This window comes from Talpa europaea, assembly GCF_964194135.1.
Source record: "Talpa europaea genome assembly, chromosome: 4".
Classification (NCBI taxonomy): Eukaryota; Metazoa; Chordata; class Mammalia; order Eulipotyphla; family Talpidae; genus Talpa; species Talpa europaea.
Genome location: NC_140070.1, coordinates 51,012,954 through 51,040,351, shown reverse-complemented (window position 1 = coordinate 51,040,351; position 27,398 = coordinate 51,012,954). Strand labels below are relative to the sequence as shown.

Here is a 27,398-nt window from a genome sequence, read left to right as displayed (position 1 = left end):
TTTTTTCTAGAAAAAAGTAGTTACTGAGGCGGAGGAAGACCTATTAGGCAGCACAAAGATAAAGCAAGGAGCAAATGGGCATGTGGGATTCACCCCATCCTTCCTGAACAATTACTGGTGGTGGGACACATATATCATGTGGCAAATAAACTCCCCCAAGAATTGACCAGAATATTCTTTGTCTTCAAGGACAGCCCCACATCCCCAGACATCAAGGAGACATGACTATGAGACTAGGGCTCTAGTGACCGTACCTGTCCAGGTGCAATGAATCCAGACTGCAAATCAAGAAAAGCAGGCATTTGCTCTGCCAGCCTGCAGAGTGAGCACTGGCCCCAGGGTCTCCTTGTTGAAGGGGCTCGAGCAGCCTGGATGTCCTGGCCGAGCTCTGCATCTGCACAGCCTGGCTGCATCTCAGTGTGGATCAATACCAAACACCAGGGCCTTTACTGATGGGTCGGCAGAAACTTTCTCGCGGGCAGTAACTCAGCAGGAAAAAAGAATCAGAAAAACAAGCACAAGTGTTTGCCTTTCATGAATTTGACACGTGGGCTCAGTGGTGTTTCAGAGACTGGGTTTTTTCCGTGCTAGCCCAGTCCTCCAGTTCGGGGTCCCAGGGCCCAACATTACAAAGAGGGGCTGGGTTTTCCCAGAGCATAGAAGTCCACAGCAAGCAGGCTGGTCTCAGCTTGTGGTCAACATGGTAAACGCTCTCTGCTGACTTTGGGCCCTTAGCTGACCTCATTTCCAACCTCTCCAGAACCTTCAGAGTCCCACAGATCCCAAGGCCACATCATTGAATCAATTCATTCCTTTGTTCACTTACCCAGTCAACAGTTAGTTACAAGGTGCTGGAAACGAGGGTGAATTAAGACATAAGGCCTGCTCCCTTACAGACCTCACTATCTGGTAAGCAAACCCAGTTTTTTTAATTAAAAAAAAAGTAAGTTTGCATGAATTCTATTTCAGGTATGTACAGGTTAGAATTGGGACACAAATGTGTGTGGAGAAAGGCAATCACAGTAAAGTCCCAGATGAGGTAAGTGTTGAAGAGACTTGGTCTTTTTCTGCCTGTGGAGTTCTGGGGTGGAGACTGAGGGTCCAGAGTTGGTGAGAGCAACTCAGGTCCTTCATTCAGGCAGAGGAAGTGGTACTGCCTGGAGGGTGAAACAGCGGGTTCCTTCCCAGACCTATAAGCATCAGGTGTGGCCTAGAAGAGACTGAAGAGCTGGGTGGCCCAGGGCATGCAGGACCCTGTTCATCACCTCACCAGCCCTGACTCTTCATGCTCATTGAGTGTCTGTGACACTCTCCTGGCTTGAATCACCACTTAATATCTTAATCTATCAGCCTGTTAGCTTCCCCATCGAAACTCAGGTCTTCCTGAGGGCAGAGAATGGTCTTTCCAGGAGGAAGCCAGGCCAAAGTTGGTCAAGGTATATTTAAAGAAAGCAATAATCAAGCCCTAGTAGTTCCTGAGGCAAAAGGACACTTAACAGCAAAAGTAAATTATGTGTTTTTTTTTAATTAAGATTTTTAGATTTTCAGGGAATCCTATTACTAGTGAATGACAATCAGCATTGTACTCGGGTTTTTCTCATGCAAATTCTGCATTTATCCAGCAGTTTTAACCTGTCAGAGCCATTTACAATATTCTTTGGAGGGTTTTCTTTCTGTTAGCTTGGTGGTTATTGCTTTTAACCTGAAAAAAGAGAAGCCATTCAAATGGGACATCCCTTTAGTAGACCTTCTTTGTTTCAATTTCAAAACCAATACTTTTACAACAAACCTGAACAAAATATCCTTTGGAGATGGAATATAAGCAACAGTGCCTTTCTTGCTCTCAATCCCCCTGAACCCAACTGGTGCTGTGAACAAGACAATCATGATGTGGATACCCAAAAAGGACATGGGCCCTTCTGCCAAGCCCCATGTGTACAGGAGGAGGGAGAATAGAAGACACACTCCTACTCTCAGTGAATACAGGTAGTCAGGTAAATGGCTGCACAACAAGCAATATGTCACCAAGTGGGAGGCTGCATGCTGCAGCGACATTAAGAGATCTGGCTTCCTATCTCTACTAAAGTAACATTTCTGGACTTGCTAAAGCTCTCAGAGACTCAGTTTCTTCAACTATAAAATGGTGAGTGTAGTGGCAGGAATGACACAGGGCAGGATCTCTATGATTCGAGCAGACGGGGTAAAGAAGGAATCCTAGAGAGTCCTGGAGCCCTCAGTGGCTTTTGCAGGCTTTTATTGGGATTTACCAGGTACATGGCTGGCAGGAGTGCCAGGGGGCCGGGAGGCTGGCAGGCCTCCCAGCCCCCAGCAAGTCTTCACTCTTTCTGGGCTCTCTGGCGTTCTCTGGTGGTCTCTGCTTCTCCTTCGCTCGGCTCGTAGTTCTGCTCTCTGCTTCTCTGCTTCCGCTGGCATCCCCGTGACGCTGCCATTATAAGCCCAGCCTCTCAGCACAGGTGTATCCACTTACGCGTGACCACACCCTACTCCAGGTGCCCACCATCAGGCATGCATTCAGGACAGCAAGAATCCATCATCAATCCTAATGGCGGGAGGGCAGAAAAGCCTGATACTTCTTTATCTTACCCTACAGGGAGTTAGAAGATCCATTTCCTAGACCCCCATAGCTGATGCCTATGAAGTATCTAGAACAGACATAACTGTCATCAGCATCCTACCATGCCATGCGATCACCCTACCTCCCTCCAGTCACCCCTCCACCATCCTACAGTGGTCTCTCCTCCAGAGTGCCCATCAGGCATGCTGGCTCCCTCAGAGAGTGCTAGAGCATCTGCTGCCCAAGACATGAGTGGGCTCTGTCCTTTCTCTCTTGGGGCATGGGAGAGTAGAGACCACTTTAGCGAAGGCCAAAGTCAGAGACAAATAAACTCATGGAGAAAGTGCAAGTTTTCACGAGAGAAACACCTTGGAGAGGGATCCAGCTTCTAGGAGGGAGATCCGGCTGAATCCACCAGAGGCTACACAGCTGCCATGTTGTGTGCAGGAGCCCAGAGCCACCAGGCAAGAGGTCTGCCCATGCTGATGTCACATGCAGTGAGGAAGCCACTGGCAGGCTCTGGCCAGGAGCCCCATCTGAGCCCAATGCTGGAACTATCTTAGCTCAGCCGCCAGAACTGTGAGTGAAGAGCCCTTGTGATGATCCCAGCAAACCCAGTCAGTCAAGGTCATAGATGCCATGGAGCAGAGATAAACTAACTTTCCTTCCCCATTATATTCCTGATCTATGAACATGATGAAATAGTGGCTTTACATCACTAAGTTGTGAGGTAGTTTGTTAAATAGCAACAGAAAACCAGAATACTGGCTGGCCTCTATCAAGATTTTCATACCCTTGAGCCTTAACAATAGCATCTGGAGTTAGGATTTAATACACCCATCCTAAAGAGGAGAACTGACTCTCAGAGAATTTATGCAAGTTTTCCAAGATCCCACAGCTTCTCAGTGGCACAATCTGGAGCCATAATTTGTATACCATACCCAGATGATGCCATCAGTCAGCCACCCAGAATTAAGAGAACTTTTGAAATAAATCACATGTTGTATGCAGTACCTGAAATGGCCTATTTACATGTGTTTTATATGCTGATGCCACTCACCTCTGAAATAAAGTCATTTGGCTGTCAAAAAAAAAAAAAAACCAAACTAAATCCCATGCACTTGAGCTGGGCCATGTGACTAAAGCTAAGCTGATGGACTAATTCACATCCAACTGCTCAGCTGACAATGGCTCAGTGCATTAAGTCTCTTAGAGAAAGGGTAGAATTTGTATCAATCAGAGCTTTCCATGCCCTACCTCACATAACTCAATGACCACAGTAATTCAGACCTGCGGGCATGCTGGGGTGGGTGTGTAGAGAAGAGATATTTTTCTGTTGGCTGTTGCACACCAACTACGGAAGCGCTGCAGTCAGAAAGGTAAGTGCTTTGCCAATTCTCTTATAGGTGCTCTGGGAAAATGCTGAAAATAGATGCTCGAGAATCTGGCTATGATCAGAGGTGCCAGATGTTCCCCCAGACACATGGCTCATGTATGCTGCAAGCACTCAGCCTAATTCAACTCATTTCACCATGGGAGGGTAGCCCAGATCCTGGAGAAGGTGCAGAGGCATTGCCCTCAGGAAACTTCAAGAGTCCTGGGCTCAGAGTATGCAAGTCTTCACTACTACCAAGCTCAGTGCCCCAGCCCCAGAGCACTGTTAGTGAAGCAAGGCCTCCCAATGCCAAGTGGGAGCAGGAGCCGCACAGGAGTGCTCAGAGATCAGTGAAGGGAGACACCAGTCAGGGCAAGCAGAGTCTTTCCAGTGTCCCGCAAGACCTCAGAGCTGTCAAGCAATCCTAACTGAATGTGCCAAGGAATCCTGGTGCTCAGATCCTGCAATATCAGATGTACTTTGGGCAAGGCTGCAGAAGAGTTGTGAGTACTCTCTATTAAATACTTTCTCTTGCTCAACCCTCTCTTTGTTTGGGTTCCCTCAGGAGCAGGCCCTGAGGAGACAGGATTTGAGTTCAGGTAGTTTACTTGGGAGGTGACCTTAAGTAGGGGAGTAGGGGAGTGGAGAGGTGACTCAGGAACAAAGAACAGAAGCAAGTTTCCACTATGAGCAAGTGGAACCCAGACCTCCTGGGGACCTCAGGGGGACTCTTTGTAGAGCCACAGAAGTTCTCCCACCTAAGGAAGTGGGGGTATTGACCTGATCTATCAACCCCTGCCAGTCATTGGTTATTAATTCCCTGGGATTGTGACTTGTCAGGTAGAGAAAGGTCTAGTGGCCAGACGAAACCCACAGTCAAAAGTTCACTAGTGCTGAAAGTTGGAGCTGAATGCATGAAAATGACAAGAGTGGGTGAACTGTGGGCAGCATATTGATGGCATCTAGTACGATCGCCCCCTATGGCCACATAGATGTCCTCCCTGCACACACTCTGTCTGGTCTCTCTCCAACCTGCATCTGATTGAGTCTGAGAACAGTGCACGCTAGAGAGGATGAGACCTGCCATAAGTCCCCAACTGAAGATAACAATCTTTCTGAGGAGGAGGCCCCTAATGCTAAGCCAAGTTCCACTGGACAGCTATTCCATTCTTGCAGTATAGTCGAATGAGGTACGAGCGGTTATGGGTAGATTAGAGAACCACTGCAGGCCTGGTTTTTGACCACCCTCTGGTTCAGAAAGGTCTGCCCTGAGCCTCCTGGGGTAAAAACCAAATGGTATTCTACAAGGTCATTTCACCCTAAGATTGTCTAAGTGCAACCCTTGACTTTAATTGCTGCCTAAGAATACCCTATCGGGAACTTGATACAATCCATTCTGGGAATTTTTAACTTGGGAAGGGAGATGACGTTGACATGGGAAGTGGAGAGTGGGAGCAGGTTAAGAAGATCTGAAATGTACCCTGTAATGCCAAAGAGATAATAGAACACCATATCCTAGACAGCTGTTTTATTCCCCCATATATCTGTTAGAAATAGTTTTGTTCTGGCTGCCAGAGGTATTTCACACAATCTAGGCTTTTTCTGCCAACATTTTACCTTTCCCAGGTGCAACCATTTCAGGATGTAAATTCCCCAAATTTTGAAAAAAAATCCACTTTCAAAAACTCCCCAAGGAACCAATGTGCAAAGAAAAGAACCAAAGCAGGCTGGGAAAAGAAGGCATTTTAATAAGTTAAGTTGGAGGAGTGGGTGTGAGAATTGTCCCTCACATCCAGGCTCTTCTCTTTATTCCATTCAAGCTGGGGCTGCGCAGGAGCTGCAGGGAAGCTGCTTTTAAATTCACAGCCCGTTGTCCATTATAATTGAAAATATGGGGACGCATAAGAGATGATGTTGATTTTAGAATCAGAATGTCAACCAGGTCTTCTCATTTCAGAAATAGATACATCCCCGGTGCCCCGAAGTTACTGTTGGGCTGAAATTTTTATAAATTCAACTCCAAGTCAAATATTACAGAACTACCCAATGTCACTGAACTACTTATTACGGGGATACACCATTCCCCATTAAATCAAAATATTAAAATGCATTTTCATCTCAAAGTTACTGAAACTCCTTAGGCAATCCAGACTTTGTCTCATGTGACACATGGAGCTTATGTGAAGGAAGGGGGAAAAGTAGACAGACATCTAGGAAATAAAAACAATAGAAAATAAAACCCTCATCCCTCTAAATGATCAATGAAAACACTAAGGAAGGATTGGCTTCTCCATCCAACAGAACAATGGTTATCTCTGAAACGTCAGTATTGACCATAATACGTATTCTAAGCAGTTGGTTATAGACATCAAATGATGCCTTGTTTGCTCCCGCCCCCACCATGTTTAGTCCAGGGGCCCTTTCCCGATCGGTGACAAGTGCCTCAGGTACTCCAGTCCAATTCCACAGCTCCACATCACCTTTTGGTTAAACTCCATGCATTCATTTTTAAATTCCCATCCCCTATTTTGATTGCCGAATAGTATTCCATTGTGTACAGATAACACATCGTTTCTTGATCCAGTCATCTATTTTGGTGCAAAAGACAAACTCATGCCATTCGCAGCAACATGGATGGAGCTAGAAGGAATTATGCTCAGTGAAATAAGTCAGAGGATAAAGAAAACTATCGGATGGTTCAACAAAACAAAACAAAACCAGACAATTATAAACCAGAGACCTACTGCAGGGCAGGAGGAGGAGGGATCAGAGGGAGGGAGGGAGGAGCACAGGGGACTGAGGTGATGGTGCACGGGTGCACTGGAAACTCTATGGGGACTACACCTGAGGGGGTGTGGGGAAGCAAACATTGTTTAAAAATGAACAATGATGTAAAATATATATAAATAAAAGAAATAATAAAATAATTCCCATTCCCTATCTGAACAAAGAATTCTACTTTCTCCCTCCCCTGCAGTAGCAAGGCATTACATGATGGAGGGGTCAAGTGTGATCTGCTTCCCCCACCCCCACACTCTTCTCTTTGTGGGGCAGAGAAGCAGGGGAGCGGCAGGACCAAGAGGGGTCTCCACACTTAATGAGGATAAGTAGTGGCCCTCTCTCTTCCATGAGTCTAAAGGATTGCTGTAAACTGCGGACTCTGGGGGGTCTTCCAACATACCCCACCAGAAAGCCTTATTCTTCAGATCTTTGTGTAAGATATGGCAACTTTTTTTTAGTTGCTCATCAGCAGATGGTATTTCCCACTTCTCCCCAAAAGCTCCTCAGAAATGTATGTTCCATAAGTTGTCTACTCTTTAAGACCAGTTCCGCTTGCAGGAACCATCTCTGGTGCCTCTTAAAGCCAGGAACTTAAGAGTCAGTGAGTGAGAGGATGCCCCAGCACTCCATCCAGAGTTCCAAAGTTCTCTTCCGCATAATGACATAGGAGTGGGTCAGCTAGATATTCTTTGTTAGCTTTAAATCCTCAACTTTTCAGGAATATTACCATCCTAAGAATTGAAGCCGGAATGTACTCTGTCTTGTCAAAACTTCACTGGGAGAATCTCACCATTCCTAAAAGTCACATCCCCCCAATACTGCCCAAGATATTTGAATTGTCACTACAACACAGTTCAGATCCAGTTGCATTTTCAGCTGTGGAATTCGCAGTATCTCATTCACTGTGTTCTTGTACTTGGGCCCAAGCACTGCATTTTATTTTATTACACATTATTTTCCTTTTTGTTCCTTTACATTCCAGTTATTACATTGATTTGTTAAATTATGTATATAAGCAGATAATAGTATCAGTAAATTTCGTTTCAGGATAACAAAGGAGGCACCATAAATATTTGTTGTAAAAAGGGATCATTGGTTCTGATAGGGTTGAAAACCAGTGATCAAGATCGATGATCTTTTCTGTTTATTTCCCTGTTATGCACCCTGAGACTTTAGTAAAACCCTGTTGGGACCAAGTTCCTGTCTTGCTATCTAAAGGGAAATGTTTCCACTTAAGCCAGATTTCTAGGAAGTGGGTCCTGTCCGGACCACTGCCCCAGCCCAAGAAGGAGTGGCAGCATGGAGACCCTGTGGTTCCCCAGGCAAAGGAGGAGTCCAGGGTCAGAGTCAGGGCTGTTAGCCACTTTCCCCACACTCCTCTCTATAGCCCACAGCCCCAGGAATACTTCTAGAAGACTCCCCAACGTCAGCTTCAGAAACTCTGGATTTGCATTTGATGGGGAAAGTGGTGCTTCTGTGTGCCTAGTGTCAAAGCTATAATGCTCCTGACAGAACCAGTATATCCTTAGATCCAGAAGTAAATGTTTTGGCTTTGGAAACGATCCCACTGGCTCAATTTTTGTGGACTAAGTACAGAGCCTGGAAATCTCGGTACATTCAGAAATCATCACCTCTTCTCATTCATCTACTTACCTAGCTATGGTGGCGGAAATCCATCGGACTCATCACCTCACTCCACAGGCCCCATCCCACTTCAATGGAGCACAGTCATTTACTATTAAAAATCTCATCCTTGTCCTCTGCACATGTGCATCTGATGCCATAAATTTCAAATTGCTTTTAATGACCTGTTTGGACAACAAAGCATGCTTTATATGTGCAGGACTTCTGCAATCTGGGATTTAAGAGAATGCTGACAGACACAAGGAGGATCTATGGAGTGACATGGGACAGTATTGAGGACAGTGTTAGACCTACACCAATCAACGGTTATGGTGAAATTCTCACCAATGCAGTGACTGATGTTCTGCCAAATGTGGGATACAAGGCTACAGACAAATGTCAGGTGGGGTGTGGGGGGAACGAAGCTCATGCTAAGGTATTTCACTGATAGGAAAGTTCATTTACATTACCTATCCCACAGGATATATGCTCTGGAAATGGCCCTCAGAGCCATCAGCCTTGGAGGTTCAAATCCTGAGCCATCCAGCCTCCTATGCCCTAACCTGTCTCACACCCAGTAGGCCACCTACTTCCAACCTGGCTCCACTTCCCCATCCCTGAATGCACCAGCTTGTGCCAATAATAGCCAGAGCCCAGCCTGGGATACTGACCTTTACTAACCAAATCCTTTGCTCTATTAGTCCTACCCTGTGTGCTTGTGCTTGGAGGATGGGCACTGGGGATCCAAGATGATAAAGGAAAAAGATGAATCAAAGAAAATTCCATCCCAGGCACCATCTCCCACTCATGGCAAAGAGCAGGGCTCTGGGGAATGCAGGTCATCACTCATCCATTGACTCTGTGCTCAACCCTAAGCTTCTGGGGATCCAGTAGTGAAGACATTATAGAACCTGATATCAAGAAGCACAAAGTTTAGTGAGGGCAGGAAGCTGGGCAACAAGAAGGGATCTGATCAGTTCCCCATGGAGACCTGCATGGGAACTGTGCTGGGTGCTGGGCTCTGCCCCAGAGCTCAACTGCTAGCCCAGGAACAGGCAGCACAAGCTAAGGGCCTTTTGAGAGAAGCCAAGAAATGAGGTGAAGTCACATGGAGAAATTCTGAGCAAGGATTGTGTTTGGAAAATCCATCAAAGGTTTAGTACAACTGGATTAAAGAGGGATTGGTCCACCACTAGTGGGAGATAAGCAATGGAGACAAGGAGAATCCAAATTACCAAACTATCTCTGAGTCACAAGACCCATGCCATCCCCACCTGCCATCCCCTCTTCTGAGCAGTCTGAAGTAGAAGCACAGAGTCAGGGGTATAATGCCTGCCGTTTGAAGCAAAGGCAAGAGAGAGAAAAGTGCCACTGAAAGACAATACAGAAGAACAGATGGAGAAGGCTCAGCCTTCAGACAGCTGAGGCAGGATGAAGGTCCAGACCCTGCTCAGGAGGAGACCACCCCTGCATTTAAGCAGACATAGTCGAGACAGAGAAGCAGGTGAAGCTTCCTGTTTAAACGAGGGGGGTGCTGGCTGGATGCCTGCCTCCAGGTGACGCTCCTGTGACTGGGTCTGAGCGCCACCAGGCTGCACACCTGAGGATCCTGTACCACAGCGAACAGTGATGTCCTCCTTTATCTCTGGGGCTGCCTCCAGTGCTCTAGGGGTTGTTTAGGGATTGGCACCCAAAAGAGAGGTTGCCTTGGTCCTGGAGAGAGAAGACATCAAAGCACACATCTTCACCACACAAAGCTGCTACCCCAAACACCAGGTTGTCTCATGCCACGACCAAGGCTGAAGAGACACTCAGGCTCCACTGTGGCCGTCAGCATGGGCAGAAGCCCAGTCTCCTGAGGGTCTGTAGCCAGCCACTGCCAGTTTTCAGGTGACAAAAGCTGTGCCTCCTAGACTCATCCACACAAGTTGGGCACTGGAACTAATATCATTCTAATATGGTCTGAGCTCTATGACAGAGACCCAGCTGCCTTCATGCCCCCCCATGCACTCCAGACAGGCTGTCATGCTGCCTAAAATGTCGCCCTTGTGCGACCACTTAACCTCCTTCTCTTCTTAATGCAAACGTTGCCAAATGAGTTCACGCCTCATGTCCCATCACTTTAGGAAAGTCAGAAATGGCTCCTCTCTGACACGTTGACATACTAGAGCATTTAGTCACCAGTGTCTTAGAGATTGGGGACCAAGGTGGTGGAACCTCTAAGTGGCCCAGACAGGAGCTCATTTGTTTGGAAGTATGCACCGGGTGAATCATTTTGAAGCCAAGGTGTCTTCAATGAGAGTGGGTGGTTGGTCCTTAGCAATAGAAGTAATCAAGGTTTCCAAAGACAGTTTTTCTCACATTTCCCAGTGGATTGAGAAAGTATGTATTATGAGACTAGGATGATGATGATTCTCATTATTGGTAGTATTTTAAGGGGAGGTTTGTAGGGAGCAGCCAAGCTCCTCTTCCCAAAGGAGTTCTTGAAACCACCAAGGATATCAAGAGAGAAAAACTGATGAGGAGGGGGCAGGAAGAGATAGCTCAGGATGGGGGGATATTAGTATGAGAGGGGTGCTGAAGGCTGACACAATTCTGTGGGTCCTCTCCACCCTTCACCCCTACCCATGGTCTCTGGGACAAAGCAGTGGGATATGTCTGGAAGCAAAACTCCAGGAAGCTGCAGCTTCAAGCAGAGGTTCTGAGCTGGTCTGTGACTTGAGTTCCTCTACATAGATTAGCTGCAATTTAACTCCTAGTAGGTTAGGGTGGAGGGGAGGCAGGGAGCTGTTCAAAAGGGAAAACGATGCAAATGCAATAAAAATGCTTTATTCATGAAAGCTAATTAAAAGAAGAAGAAATCACTAAAATGTCTTAAATATAATTTTAAAATTAATAATCCAGCAAGATACAACCATCTTGTTATTTCTGATGATGGTGTAATAAAGCTGAAATAATTAGTTTTCCTTTGGGGAAAAATACCAATAAAAAAGAAAGCTAGGTCTTGAATGCAAAATTCTTTTTAACTCCAATTATAACAGATTTCAGCTTCCTTCCCTGTTCCAAATGACCACTACTCCTCCCAAAAACAAACAAAACCACCACCAAAATAGAAGCAAGAAGGGAGAGAGGGAGGAAGGATGGGAGGAGGGAAGGAGAGAGGCAGGGAAGCATCCCTTACAATCCCATGAACTGCAAAGTCAATACTTTCTCTCATTCCCCCGCATTTCTGCGAGTTTCCTGAATGATGGCTGGTCTTTCAATTCTTGGCTGTAAGTCCTGATTCTTAATCTCTCCAAAACAAGGTCTGGAGGGGAGAAGCAGGGGCAATTTGCAGCACAGAGAGCGTGCCAAGAAGTGTTGGCAGAGCATGATAAACTGAGATTCTAGGACTGTGTGGGCTTCAAGTGTCTTTGCACGTTGGCTTGGAGTACCAGAGTCAGTGATTTTCTAACTCCAGAGGCAAGAAGAAATCTGCAAAGTTGTTCTCCCACGCTGCTTTCATGGGTAACCATTAATGATTCATTCCTTTGGATTAGCACTCCCCATGGTAGCTTCAGAACCACTAGCTACAGGGCAGGCTGGAATTCGAGGCACACTCCTTTTCAAAGGGACCTGGTTTGTGAGATACAGTGAAAAGCTGCCCTAGGAGAGTATTTGTGGGTTTGAGAACTTGAAGGAAAAGAGTGAGAAAAAAAAATATTTGGAACCTTAAACCACCAAACACACATCCAATCAATTGCTTACAGTCTCCTTCTCTGAGTCTGAGCAAGTTTTTATAGCGCAAGTCCCCCACCCCTTTCCTCTCCTTCTGTGCCTCTCCCTGGGAGAACTGGAGCAATGACTGTGAGTTCTACATATAGACATGGCCCCCAAAGGAGATGGGGCACTCATCTGTTTGGTGACAAACTACTGCAGAAGACCCAGATCCTCATCCAGGAAATGGTCCTTGAGAAACACTGCTAGACAGAAAGTGAATCTTTCCTCTCCTGGGTCTTCACTCTCCACCCCCGCAGGTAATGGAACAGAGGCAGTGCTCCTTACCCACACAGCCCTGAAGACAGACCCCATCCCCACCTCCCTGTTGCTTCTTGTTCCTTCCCCTAAAAGCATCCCAAGGTCTGTTCACCAGCCAGTCCTGCGTCTACAAAGTCAAGGGCAGAGGGACAAATGGGAGCAGTAACTGACTCAAGGGATGATGACCCTCTGGGACACAAGGTCTAGTTACCCACACCCATTTGGGGTTGCCGCAGTTTGAACCCAGAGTTTCTGGTGCCTTTGATGAAATAACACAGAAGTTTTTTCAGAGCATTTGGCCTCAGCATCAGGCAGAAGCATCTCTGGCCTCAAATATGGAGTGACATGCTAAGTGTTTCCTGGTAGCAGGAGAGAGCAAGCCCGGATACCTACCCACGTGCTCACGCTTCGTAAGTCCAGGATAAACTGTACCGCAGACGACGAAATCATAAATAATGCATCCTAAAATCAGAACTTCAATATTTTTTGAAGGGTTTTCATTTCTCCTCCCTTCCAACTTTGATATATGTACTTACTTAACAAGGGTCTGGGGAGGGTTAATTGAATTAATATATGTAAAGTGCTTTGAGTTTGAAAAGAATACGCAATATAAATGGAAGTGTCACTAAAAAGGTTAATCTAATTTACATCTAACACTTTCAGTTCATGGTGTTAATGAACTATATCCTTTTAGAGAGTGATTAATTTATAGAAATGTGATTATTTTTCCTAATCCTATCTATGGGTCAGTTTCTCCTGTTACTATATCTAACTTTATAGGAGAATTCAGCATTTTATAAATTAAAATAATAAATCAAATACCTCTGTAATGGTTATATTTCATTAATTATAAGGAGGCATGCATTAGATTAACATTTATCTGTTTTAATTAATTTGCTGCAATGCAGTTATCCATGCAAATTGGAAAACGACACATCAACTTAACATAATATCAACAGTTTTGACTGGTTCTTCCTGGAAAATTTATGGGCCAGCAACTGCTGCATTGGTGTGTAACCATGGTGACCACGAGCTGTGACATATGCAGACTGTACATCAAAGAATCGGGAAGGCACTTACTGTGAAACTCAAACTTCTCCTGAACATATAATTAACAAAATTGGTAACAGTATGGGGAGAGAAAGATGGACAGTTTTGTTTGGGGGGTTTGAATCCAAAAATGACAAAATAAACGTCCAAAATCTCATCACCTTTTTTAGGCACTTTAACCTTTCCAAGGGTGCTCAGAGCCACCTCCATGTGGACACCCGGAATTTCCTCCAGGCAGATGGGAGAGGCCTTGTGTCCTGTACACGAAGCAGACCCCGAAGGGACTGAGTGGCCTGCCCTGAGCTTCACACCAGTCAGCATAACCAGGTCACGTGACTTGGAAGTTATGATCTTTCCTTTCATATCAGGCTTGTTTGTAGACTGCAGATTTGTCTGACTGCATAATAGTCAGACCTCATGGAAACGCAAAGTAGCTGAAGTCACAAAAATGACATTTTTTTGTTTAAATAGCAATTTTCACATGACAATTTGATACGGGGGATTCCCTAGGAATAAGTCCATTTCAGCCTGTTAAACATTTGTAAAGGCAATGAAAACGGCATCTGCAGCCTTTTGGAATATGCTATTTGAAATATGCAAAGTGAGAATGTGCAACGGCAGCTACTGGACCCAACTTTCTCAACATCGTGGCGGGATTTTCATTCTGCTGACTTTTCTGCAGAACTGTTTGCAACCTTTACACAGTGCATGCTGTCATTGGTTCGGATGTATAGTCATTTGGCAGGGAGAGGCCTGAGGAGCATTCCCACCAGTGAGGCAGGCAGAAAGCGGCACCACCCCGCACTCTGGGAGTCCCTGGCTTTGGTCACACAGCATTGACCAGAAAGAGTCACCCTTCAAAGGCTCAAAGCCCGCCAGGGAAGACAGGAAGGCCAGCAGCAGTTTGACAGCTTATTGTGGTGGTAAAATACACAGGAACAATGCCCTTACCTGGAGCAACCTTGCAACTCACACAGAGAGCAAGGAACATGCCTTGGGGAGCTGTCAGTCCAGTGGAGCCCTTCTCACCCTAGGCTGTTCATCAGACATACTAGAGCTTTAAATGAAATCCCAGCCTGAAGCATTTTAAATGAAATACCGAGTCTCTGGGTCCGGGAATTAGAATTATTTTAAAACTTTCTCAAGTGATTCCAGGGTTTCTCAAGCAGGCAGGCTTGAGAGCACCAGCACAATGAAGAAGAGTAAACTCTGAAACTAGAATTTATGGAATCAAATCCCAGCTCTGCTTTACTGAGTGAACTGGATGAGTAGCTAAACCTTCCAGGTGTCCATTTTCTGACCTGTAAAATAGGGATAATAAGATAACACACCTGGTTGAGTGGCTGGAGGGCTGAGTGACCATTAATATCTATAAAGCACTCAGAACAGTGCCTGGGACAAAACGAGCACTTGACAGAAGGCAGTGTTCATGCTGGAAATTGCTGTAAGTTCACTGAGAAGAGAGGAGGCCAGATAAGAAATAAGAATAAAAACCTCAAAAGACATTTATGAGAGACTGCAGAGTTTGGGTCTAGTTTGAGAGGCCTGGGGATTGTCAGGTGCAGGGGGATAGAGCTCCTTGTTCTGAGCTGACCCTGGGAAGCATCTTAGCTTCAGAGGAGAGAAAGGTTGCCAATGTGCAGGCAGAAGTTCTCCATAGACACCTCCTGCCCTCATCTGTGCTCTGTAAATGCCTGAGCTTCTGAAGGGGTCATAGTCAGGTCACACACATCCTAAAACTGAAAGGCATTTGTTTCATGAGCATGGACCTGAGTGACCGACCCACTACCTCTCCTGTCCCAACTAATACCCCTGGGCAGTGGCTATGGAACATGACCTGAGAGCTGGACTCCAAGCCGGGGGCCCCTGGTGGTGGCAAAGATGCTGGTGCCTGTGCAAGTAGAGAGGGTGGGACATCAAGAGGCCATGCGATTTGGACAGTGGGTTTCACAAGTGGTAAGTTGTGAAAGACCAGAAGAAAGTTAAGGTATTTCCAAAAAGTTAAGCTATTCTCAAAAGCCGGGGACCCTAACAGACCCTAGGCTGGATGGAAGTCGTGAGACCATGATGGAATTTCACATAGGCCTGGAGGGGCCGGGCTTCAGGCTCTATCCAGACAGCAGTATGATGGATGCAGTGAGAGGCGGTCAGAATTATGCTGCATAAGGCAGTAAAAATGGGCATGGAGATAGTTCTAGATCTTTTGGAGTATATACCTGATGAAGGATGGAGTAAAGGAAAGAGAAGCATGCTGGAGGAGTTCTGGGACTCTGACTTGGGTAAATTGTAGGTGGTGTGACTTTTCCCCAAATAGGTAACACAGAGGAAGTAACAGATTCTTGGAGGGAAGATGAGAGGTTGGGTTGGTATACATGGGGCTGGCAGTACCCCAGGACATCCCAGAGAGGGCAGACATTGAGTGAGCCTCTAAAGGAGAGCCCAAGTGAACCAGGAGAAGAAACAGATGGTCCTGGGAAGACTGATACAGGCAGAGAGCTCTGGACTAGAGACAAACAAGGTCTAGGAAGGCACTGCAGACAAGTGCTTGTCCTGAGGATTAGAAATCTGTGAGAATTGGGAGAACTGAGCTTCAGGTTAGTGTCGCCGTCATCACTGTGCTTCCTGGTGCTGAATTATAGCCAACTGGCAACGTCATACCCCTTGGTCTAACTCCTGGCTCCACTGCTGCGTACCTGTTGGTATTCATTTACCAACCTGTAAATGGGTATTTGTGAAACACCAACTGCCATATATAAAATCCTTCTAGGACATTGGAAGAAAGGGCAGCCCTGGGAGCAGTCAAGGACCTCCTAGTCCGTCCAGACCATCTCCTCCACCCTTGCCACAGCTGCCTTCCAGCACACTCTCCTCATTTCCTCAGTGTCCAGCCTTCAAGTAAACCTACCTCAGTTGAAAGTATCTGTGGTAAACTTTATGAACCCTGCCTGCTCAAAGGAGGAGTCAGAAGGGCATCATATTTAACTCAAGTGAACAACAGCCGTCTTTATGGTGCAAGAGACTCCTCCACACACATCTTTGGAACCACACAATGCAGACACTGCCCTCCCTCTGGAGTCAGGCAGGACAGGAGGTGAGAAAGGCTTTGGGCTGCATGGATAAGAAGAGAGAGGCCAGGCTCACTTGTGATGGAGACCTGAGGCAGAGAGTGAGACTTCCAGAGAAACTGACTCAGCAATTTTGTAGTGAAGCCAGATGTCCTCACCTCATGAGGAGATGGCTTTCTGCTTGGCAGAGCTCCTCTGGCCTCCCTAGACTCTTCCTAAAGCCAGCATCACCTCGCTCTGCTGGTGGGCCAATGTGATGTGGGATTCCATGTCTCCCAGTGTTATGGGTTCAAACCTCACTTTTACCATCCCCAAGCTGTGAGAACTTAGACGTCTAAGTCACATCACTTCTCTAGACCTTGATTTCTTCCTTTTCATAGATGGGGTAGGCACTCTACCTGCCTCATAGATTGGGGTCAGGATGAAACCAATTGACACATATGTAAACAGTGCTGGCACTTAGTATGCACTCAATTTTATTAGGTCTATAATCACTCTTTTATTGGGTCTACAATCTGTACCCCAAAAATATTTGGTGCACATTGACTTTCCTCCTCCTACCTGTATACCAATCACAGGCATTCTCACCACCTGCCCACCCTTTCTATCTGCTTACCAAAAACCTCACTCATCAAGGACTTCTTGTTTTCTCCATGAATCTTTCCTGAGTTTTCCTAACCTGGCCAACTTCTTCCTTTCTTACAAGATCGTGTGTGGTCTGTAATGCACAGTCTATTTGTTTCTATAGCTACCAAGTTCCCCAATAGTGCACGCCATGTATGATGTTTGCCCTAGAGAGAGCACAAGGTCTTTGCTATATGCAACGTTATCCTTTTTTTTTTCCCATTGCCCTTACAAAAAAAAAAAAAAAAAAGAGGGAGAGCCATCAGCTAAGATGAGGAACAGGGCATATCTGGATTGGTCTAAATCTGCCCCAGACATCCTCCTCTGAACATGACCCCCTGCCTGTACCCTGTTTCTCCCTCAAAGCTTACAATGTGAGTGTTACACACTCAGTGTTACTCAGTGTTATTTGCATTCCCCAAAAATTCACATATGGAAACCTTATCCCCAGTAAGGAACCTTGAGAGGAGATGGGGAATAGGTGAGGTCATGAGGGAGGATCCCTGGTGGATAGGAGTAAAGGCTCAGAGGAGTGAGGAGGGAGCCTGCTTCTGCCCTCTGCTCCCTGGCTGTGAGGCTGCACAGAGGCGGCTACAGTCTGCAACCGGAAGTTGCCCTTACCAGAACCTGACCCTGATCTCAGGTCCAGCCTCCAGAACTGTGAGAAATAAATGCGTGTGGTTTACGGGCCACCCACTCTACAGAGCTCTGTTACAGCAGCCCCAGCTGACCGTTTGCAGCACTCAGAGCCAGTGTCTTTGGCTCAGCACCCATAGTCAATCCTGTCAGCATTGTCCTGGAGCCCACTTCTCATGGAGCCTTCCCACAGGGTGCAGGCAGTGATGGGCCCGATTACAGATAATACTCTGTCTCGAGCTGTCATTAGTGACCATGCTTCAGCTGTCCCTTCCCTGTAAACATGCCCAATCACAGAGGTTGCCAATGTCTAAAGCAAAACGATGCTCTCTGCTTCCTGGGGGAGCAGGACTGGGAGGGAAGCACAACTGGGCAGGGACCCCTCCGTACAGCCAACTTCACACCACAGAAGCTCCTCCTCCGCACACGAGAACCCCACACATCTGTTGTCAACAGTAGGAGACAGGACATAGCACACATAGCACACCAAGAGGCCTTGCTCTGGCCTGGCCCTGCGTTAAGTGCAGGGCTTTGGAGGTGAACAAGATGGGTCCTGACTTCGAAGACATTCAGATATTCTCACAATTTAAGCCGAATGTGAGAGTGTGTGCATGTGCAGCTGTATTTACACATTTTCACAAATACACACATATACAAAAAGACTGAGACAAAAAGAGACACACAGAGAGGACAGTTTGAGCTGAAAGAAGATATGAATAATGCCATCAATTGCCAAGCAATCAAAAAGAAAATTTCACCATATCTCAGACACTCAAACCTAGTGTTTCGGTGATCAGTAATTAGTCACTGTATATTTGTGCTGCTTACCTGTTATCACCTAGGCTAAGTTCTTTCTAAGCTCTGCCCTGGCAAAAACAAACAAACAAACAAAACACCTGCAAGGTAGACTTTGGATCCCCATTTTATAGGTATGGAAACTGAGGCTCAAAATGCTTAACTGCTTCATCCAAGATTAGGGAGCTAAGAAGCAGTAAGGTCAGGATGAGAACCCAGGTTTCTCTGACTGCCAAGTTCCAATGTTACTTCATGGAAGAAAAAACACCCAGAACTGCACCAAAATTGCAAACAGGTAGATTCACTAAGCTAGTCACTACTGACAACTCAACTCACAGCCAGAGGGAGGCAGAGGGTGGTGCTGGAAATGCAAGAAGAGTAAGGTGCAGTGGCTTCCATATGCCTCCAGAGCCTTGCTGGAACACCCCATAGGAGCAGAGGCACAGAGGGAGGGCCATAGTCTTCTGGGGGCACCAGCTGAGGGGTGGGGGGGCAGTTAGGGAAGGTTCTAGAGGAGGCCATATGGAAGCCAGGCTGTGTCTTGAACAGCAATAGGAGTTGGGCTAAGGGAGGTGACATTCTAACCACTAGTCCAGAGGGCCCAGGGCGGGAATGAGCACATCCTGCTCCAGGAGCCACAGGTGACCTAGGATGCCAGTTGGCCAGGCTATACCCTTTAATTAGGATATTTTAGGATATTTCACCATAAATAATCTATATCATCTTTGTCCCTGCAGGGAGTTCTGCAATATACAATCTGGAATACGCAAGGATGGTTTTTGAATCTGCAGGAAGGAGGACCAGGCCGCTGCTTTAAGTGAGAATACTGGTTTCCTCAAATGAAAGAAAGCAAGGCCCATTTCCTGCACCTCAGCAAAAGGGCCCCTTTACAATAACACCTTGGACTTTCTTACCACTGTGAGCAGGACCAAGGGCCTGTGGATCTCAGAGATACAAACTGCCCTGCTTCCCAAGGGTCACTAGGTATGCTTTTCATACCAAAAGGAACAGTCTCGGGACCCTAGGCTGGGGCACCCTTGTCATTCTCACCCCTGTACCACATGCTCTAGTTGGTGGTCTTGGCAAGTCATCTACCCTTCTCAGACTTATATTGTTAGTCCTTGAAATGGGCTAACACCTACTGCGTGGGCTGCAAAATATAAAGACAGCACAGGGAAAGAGAATAGCACAGAACCCACTATCTACTAAGAAGGGGCTCTATAAACTGCAAAGACTAAAAGTCTACTATTACTCTTCTAATTCTGTTCACTTTTCACCCCTCCTTTTACCAAATGTTGCTTTGGAAAGTCCACTTTCTACCACCATCTCCCTTGCCTATGTCCCCATCACATATTACTGTACTAGGGACAAATTCTCTCTGCTGTCATTTGCTTAAAATTTCTACATAAAAATCTTGTCTCTCCAATTACATCAACGCTCTCAGAGAAAGGTAGGGGTGAGGTGGGAATGAGGGGTAGTCTATCTGCTCAGAATCCTCCAGAGCACTAAGCCAGACTCAAGCACATGGTAGGCCCTATGGTAACTAAGGGTTTAGACTCAAGAATATGCCAGGATTCTATACGAACTATGCCTGGATGTTGAGAACGGTAAAGGGACTGTGTTCCAGGTCCTTCAGACCTGACACAGCTTTAAATTTAGCATAAACCTTAGTGTGTTTGTCCAGACTGCATCGTCTTCTTCACCCTGGACAAGTTGTGTCATTGCTCTGTCCCTGGGGCGCCCTGGGTCCCCAATGTCTCCTAAGCTTTGCTGGTAAAACACAGGCAGAGATCTGCTATTTGTCTCCTCTGACAAATAGCCAAGCTGTAGGAGGGCAGAGGAAGTGGTGGTAATAATTGCCTGACTACTATATTATTTCCAAAATCAGGACTATGTTTGCACTGATAGTACAGTGATTCTGTGAAAACTCCTAACAGTTGTCAGGGATTAGCTGCTCGATTCCCTACAGCAAGAAGCAAGGAGCGCAAAGGCAGGACAAGCTGTGCACCACAGACATGACATCTTACACAGCCCCGAAGCTGAGAGGGCATGCTTTCAGACAGATGTCCAGAGGGTACATTCAGCTCTGCCAGGCAGCTTGATGCCACACTCCCACTCTCCTATGCACGAATACAGAATTGTATGGGATAAGAAAGCTATTTTCTTTTCAATCTCCTTCACATGTCTGACTTTTCTCTTTTTTAGTGGTAGGAAAAATCCTATGAACCTTTCAGAATGGCAACATCAGTGGCAGGGTGCATTAAACATGAAGCATCGCTTTATTATCTCAAATGTTCTTCAGAGACTATATGAAATTTTGAAATGTAAAATGCAAGTGCATTGTAATAAGGAAAGCCAGACCTGTAAATACCAACCAAAGTGTCATAATAAATGTCTCTGTTTTGATCAAATATTACACATTTGTCTTTTTTAACACAGCTAAAACAGCGCCCTCTGCAGCCCCCTAGTGGTTGGAAAGAGAAAGGAAAAAAAGGGGCATGGAGACAGAATGGCTAATCAACTTTTTACACTGCAAAAACAAATTGGCTTGTTTTCACCATGAAATGAATATGTTCTAAGTGGGGAAGATGAAAAGTGTTGGTCTAAATGTGCATAATTACTCACAGGAGCGAGCTTCATTGAAATTCTATATTCCCCCCAACCCTTTTCATCTTTCTGACCTCCGCAAAGCTTCCCATGTGGACTGAGAACTTAGCAATACTACAAAAATACTCCAGGTCCTCGTCTCAAACAAGTTTTTCCCCTTTCCTTACTTGCTGTGAGCTTATTCTGTTTGTAGACACCTGCTTATAAACATACCATTTGCACTGCTACAGAGATGGAAATTTCCAAAGCTGCGTAATTTCTTGTTTTAACAAAGAAATTGAGGAAGGAGGGCAAAAGATTTGGAATATCATTATTTTTTATTCTTATTTGCACCAAAAAAATAAAAAACCCAAAAAGCAAAACAGTGTCTTGGAATGATCCCTTTATATCAGTGAATTTTTATCATACTATGTTTGAGATAGTTTCTTAAAGATTTTTATCTACCCCCCAAAAAAAAAAATAAAAAACCTGCCTCTCAAGAATGCACCAGGAGAAAAAAAAATGCTGAAATAGGACGTCTGCTTATAAAATAGTTTCAAAGTCATGTCGCTAAAAAATTCAAAGATTACAGAGTAAGCAGAAACTCCTATTCTCGAATTTATCTCTCAAGTTCCGGGAGAGACATTCCCACAGTGACGGCAAACTGGGGGTCCCTCACTCTCCCCACCCTCACGCTCCAAAAGTAATTAAACCTGATGGACATTCCCCTTCCTGAGAAACTGGTGCGCTATAGTATAAAGTCAGCTGGCAAATTAGCTACCCTCCGAAACCTAAAGGGAGAAGAAGAGCCTCTCTGCCTGCAGGGTCAAACCCCTCCGCCCTCTGACGACTGAGAAACAGACAAGGTTCCAGGAACCAACTTGCCCCTCCTGGTTACCTGGCGGATTAGACTACAGCCCCCAACCAAACGCACGCCCTTGTCAACGGCGCAGAGAATCAACAAGTTATCACCGAACTGGGCGCTCCAGCCCAGACCTGCCACCGTCTTCCCAGAGCCCACCGCCACCCCCCTCTACCCCCAGCTCTGCTCCACGCCCGCCTCTCCCCCTCGCCCAGCGGGCCCGCGACCTTCCATTTCAGGCCCGCCCTCCGGCGCCCCTCCCCAGCTCTCCTCCCGGCGCTCGCAGACAGCTCCCAAAGTCCGCGACTCGCCAGCGCAGGTCCCCCCCGACTGCGCCAGGCGTTCGCTCGGAGGCTGCTTCCTTCCGGGCGGTAGGAGTGGAGAGGTCACGACCTCCAACCCAAGGAACGGGCCGGGGGGGGGGGGGGGGCGGGGTACCAGGTTGGGCACCTCTGCACGCCGGCGCGGAGTCGGAGAGGCCAGGGCGAGCGTCACATCCCGCACCTCTCCTGACTCCGCGGCCCACCGAGAGGACGCGCGTTCCCAGGAGAGCTGGAGTCACCCTGGGGAGCCTGAGGCGAGCCAGGGGGCCTTCCCTGGAGCCTGCAAGTTTGCACCCCCTCCCTGGCTGGAAGGGAACTCCGCACCCTCCTTTGCAGGCACAACCGCCGATCCCTCCCCCTGGCAGAAGCAGACAACTGCCTCTGCTCCCGCGCCAGCGCCCTGCTCTGGCCATAGCCGGGCCAGAACCAGCGAATCACCCACTACACCCCCACCCCAGCAGAGACAACCCCTAAAGTTGTCCCGACTCCCCAGGGTCCTCGAGCCCTGCTCCACACACAGGAACTGGGCTACGTCTGCGGGTGGAAGCTCGCTGGTCTAAGGCGCTGGGCGCTTACTTCGGGGATCCGGGCGCACAGATGCCGGAGAAGCTGCGGCAAGGGAGGGCGTGCAAACCGCGCGTGAGCCGCGTTCCCACCAACTGCACCCTCCAGCCTGCCCGGCCTCCCTTCTCGGAAAAGAGGAAACTTCCCCAGCACCCACCTTTTGCCGCGAGGAGGCGGCGCCGCCGGCTGCCCCCGCCGTCGCCGCTCCCCACGCCCAGCGCCAGCAGGAGCGGCACCCAGCACAGCCTCCGAGGCAGCATCCTCGCCGCCGCCGCCGCCAGCGAGCTGCCACAGCCGCCCGCGGTCCGCACCGGCTCTGCCTCCCGGTTCCTGCCGCGCCACGGGCCGCCTCGCCTCGCCTCGCCCGCCGGGTGCGCTTCCTGCGCCGCCGCGCCCGACCTCCGGCACCCGCCGCCGCGCCGCTCGCTCGCCGGCAGCAGCAGCGCTCACTGGCGCGGACCCGGAGCGGCTCCGGCGCTCACCCCGGGACGGCCCGTGACGTCACGGAGGGAGGGAGGTGGCTCCTGCATATTCATGAGACGCGGACACCGGCACCGGATTCGGAGCTCCCGGCTGCGCGGCTCCGACCCCCAACTTTCCTCCGTGGTCCCCACGCTCCCGGGCACTCCTGCTCCCGTCAGGACTCGGTTCCCACAGGACCCTGGAGGGCGGCTGCGGGGAACCCTCCGCCCGGCGCCCCAGCTCCGGCTCTCCAGATAACTGCCTCTGGAGAAGATGGACTGTCCCAAAAAGTGGTCACCTGAGGCGTTGAGCGTGGTCTACGGGAGAGCAGGGGCCTTGCGCTGCCACGCCCTGAAGCAGACCCCCGCGGGGAGGGTGCTGGCGGGCTTTGCTGCGGCTCCTGCCCTTGGTCGGGTCTCTAGGAGCTTTGAGCCGCCTGGTCTGGGGAGGGCGCCAGCCACACGCTAGAGCTCCAAAGCGCAAGTGCTGCTCTGGAGTTGTCTGGCAGGGTAGACCACCCAGGACCCCTGGGCAGTGGCTGGACAACGCACTACCCTGGGAAGCAAGGGCAGTCACGCTTCTCAGAGACTGGTGGGCAAGATTAGAAAAGGTAAATCTGGGGTGCTGGTCTTATGACAGTTAAACTTCCCTGCAGTATGGTGCTCGGGCAGAAAGTCACCCCATTTATCTTGTCACTCCACATGTCTAAGACCAGGCTACCTGACATCATGCCTTGTAACACACTTGCCTGAGTACTTATTTGTCAGTTTCCCCAAGTGCAGCAGTTTTGCGTGCTTTAATGATCCCCCACCCCAGCCAGGCCAGGAAGGTTCACAAAAGCACTCAAAAAACATTAACTGCTTACTCAGAATAAGTCCTTGACCATATTTGCATATATGCATTCCCAGTGTCACACGCAATTCACGGTTCATAGAGATTACATAAGGAAATATGATTAAAAAGTACAGAAAAGAACAAAAGCTATTTATTCACTGATTCAACACATTTCCTGACCATCTAGACAGATTGTAAGACCTTGCCTTTTGGGCACTTGGGTAGGTGGTGGTAGAGGTCCAAAGACCAAGGAGTGTCTGTGCTCCTTGCCTCAAAGCCTTTACTCCCCGTTTGAGAAGTGAGAGAGGGCAGTAAAAGGCAATTACAATCTTTTGTAAGTGTTATGATCCTGCACATTCTTTATGTTGCTATATATGAGCCTATACAAATCAATTACCAAAATGTATATATCACAACACTGTCTAAACAGCATCCTATAATTAATAACTAGGTCGGGGTACTCAACAAAGCCATAAAACCCATTAACAGTCCTCATGCTGCTCAGCCTGTCTGCGCTGCCCTGGCAGCTCACCCAGAGTTGCTGCCTTTGGGGAGGCCACCTCTACTGAATTTCCAGGCATCAAGAGGTGTTTTGAGGAGCAGCAGTGAATCACGGCAGTTACAAGGAGGCTCACACTAGACAGAGCACTTGACCTGCAGCTCTCTTTTAACCTCCACAACCAACATCTGTGTATCATTCTCACATTCTCACTGTGTATCATGCACCGAGGCAATGGAGGCTCGGGGAAGTTAGTTAATTTCCTTGCCCAAGGTCAAAGAGCTAAAATACACTCAGGCCAACACCAGGATCTTGTCCTTTTCAAACATAAAATCAGGATCCAGAAAAAATGACACGAGAAGGGGCAGATGACCCAGGCAAAATCAAGGAAAGGAGCAAACAGAGGAGAAATATTATCTCATTTTCTTCCATCTATATGTCCATCCAATTATATATCTGATTTCTCTTCATTTTCTCTGATAAGTAGTCCTACCTTACTCACTTGCCTGCACCATCCCAGTTGGTTAGTCCAAAAATTTTACATGAAATTTCCAGTGCAGAACATATAAATGAGAAAGAGGGAGGAATCCAGCTAGTTGAAAGCATCCCCACTCTAGGTGGTAGATCATCAGGCAGGAGGCACCAGGGGCAGGTCAGGACCAAGAAGGATGGTATTGCTAGCCACTACCTTCTCCTCTCCTGAAAGTGGCAATAACTGCCTATTGAGGAAGGTCAGATACACTAATGCCTCCCCCTTAATTTTTGCCTCCTTGAATCCATTCCATTTGTTGTTTTACCAACCCAACTCAAAGCTTAATTGTGTGGCTTGTTTTGACCAGTAGGACTGGAGAGTCATGTTTCCTCTTCCTTTCCTGCCACCACCATGAGCACAAGCCCAAGGTGACCTGGAAGAGGCAGAGACTACTCCAAGTAGAGTGAGTCGAGGCCATCCGAGGCTGCTCAGCACCACCTGACCCACCTGCTGGACAGACACATGAGTAAACCCATATCAGAGCTGCCCTTCTGACTCATGAGAAATAATGATGGTCGCTACATTCACTCACAATGTTTGGGGTGGTTGATTAAGAGACATTACCCCTACTTTATAAGGTCATTACAAGAAGTACATGAAAAACATGTTTGGGAAACACTCAATAAGTTAATGGTACATAGTCAGTGTACAATAACTACAAAAATATCTCGTTCCTACCTCTACCCCCCAGATCTCTGAAATGCCTGTCATAACCATGATTTGCTTTGTTGGGGAGAAAGACACCAACAAACTGGTTTAAAAGGACAAACATGAGTAAGTTCAGTCTTGGAAACACTCAGGCCACAAGAGTTTCAAGACCCCACCTTCTGCATGGAGCACTGCTGTGCCCTCTGTTTCTGTAAGGCATTGCAGATACCAAAAAAAAAAAAAAAAAAAAAAACAGGCAAAGCCACCCAACAGTAGATGCATCCCCATTCACTAGGTGCCAAGCTTTGCCATGGGGATTTTACATTCCCTCTTATTTTTTTTTAAACAGTGTTTTAAACTTTTTTTTTAAACAGTGTTTTAATTTTTTTTTAAGATTTATTTATTTATACAAGAACCAGGGTACAGACCAGATGCACTGGAGGGTGAGAGGATTCACCACAGACGGAGCAGGGAACAGAACACACAGACTGAAATATACTGCTGAGGGGAGCAGTGGGTGAGACAGGAGAGTGGGAGCCTCGCCAGCTGGCCCGGATAGAACCGGCGCTGCAGAGGCTGCCCACAGATTCACAACGCTGTGCTCAACCGCCCGCACCACCAAGGGAGGCCCACATTCCCTCTTATTTACCTTCCAACAGCCAGTATTAGTTTCCCTATCTTATTGTAACCAGATTACTGGCTCAAAAAGTTGGAGCGACTTATCTATAGTCCAATAATTGTGAAGAATTTATGTCTGCCTGTATTCAAGGTCCATATTTCTTGAAAACATTATGATTTTGGGAGATGCACAGAGGATACATAAGCAACAAAAATAGTTTCAAATCAGAAAAGATAGCTTTGTAGATTTGAGAGTTTTTTTTGTTGTTGTTATATTTACCCATCATTGCTTCTGAATAATGACCATGACTCATGGTACAACTATATCATTATAGTTATCATGATACAATTATCATGATACAACTATAATTCAAGTCCCTGAATTTAGTGACACCACATATTTTGTTTTTGGCTCACAATTGGAGTATGTTCTTTTAAAAAACCTGATAAAAAATGATGATCAAGATGATGCAAGGCCTTGGTCATTTCAAGCCTGTGCCCAGGGCCCCACCTGGCAAGGCAATAATGAATCTCAGGCAATTTATTTGGGTCAATAGTTTTTAATAAATACATAACTCCTCTGTTCCAGAAAATAGAATCTAACAGGAACAGGCCTGACATAATCACAGCCATTCCCTCTCACTTTCACCAGGATCATTAATACCTCGCCCAATTAAGCATCAAAACACAACCCCTGAATAATTTAACTGGATAAATGAAGAAAATAAATAAATTATATCAGCTTATGGAAACTTATTTTAAAAGAGAAAATTAAACAAAGGATTTCCACATGACCTAAATTTAATCCAAGTGAAGTACCTAACTTTAAAAGGAAGGTTAGAAACTTGATCGTTAAAGCCCTGGAGTCGTTTGTTGTTCCCTCCCCCATCTTGGCAGGCAAAACTGGGCCTCCATGACCCACAAGAAAC

General features: G+C 47.0%; 1 protein-coding gene across 2 annotated transcripts in view; it reads right to left on the bottom strand.

Annotated features, from left to right (window-relative positions):
• Positions 1-23,412, bottom strand: part of CLSTN2 (calsyntenin 2) — a gene marked incomplete at both ends in the record, with an annotated part of 596,568 nt that extends 573,156 nt beyond the window's left edge. The window contains one exon of one of the 2 annotated variants that reach the window (XM_084231583.1): positions 23,034-23,412. In XM_084231583.1, the coding sequence (XP_084087709.1) occupies positions 23,034-23,136 (103 nt within the window). The remainder of the gene's footprint in view (positions 1-23,033) is intronic. The other variant, XM_084231584.1, reaches the window with a different exon arrangement.
• Between the last annotated feature and the right edge of the window lie 3,986 nt (positions 23,413-27,398).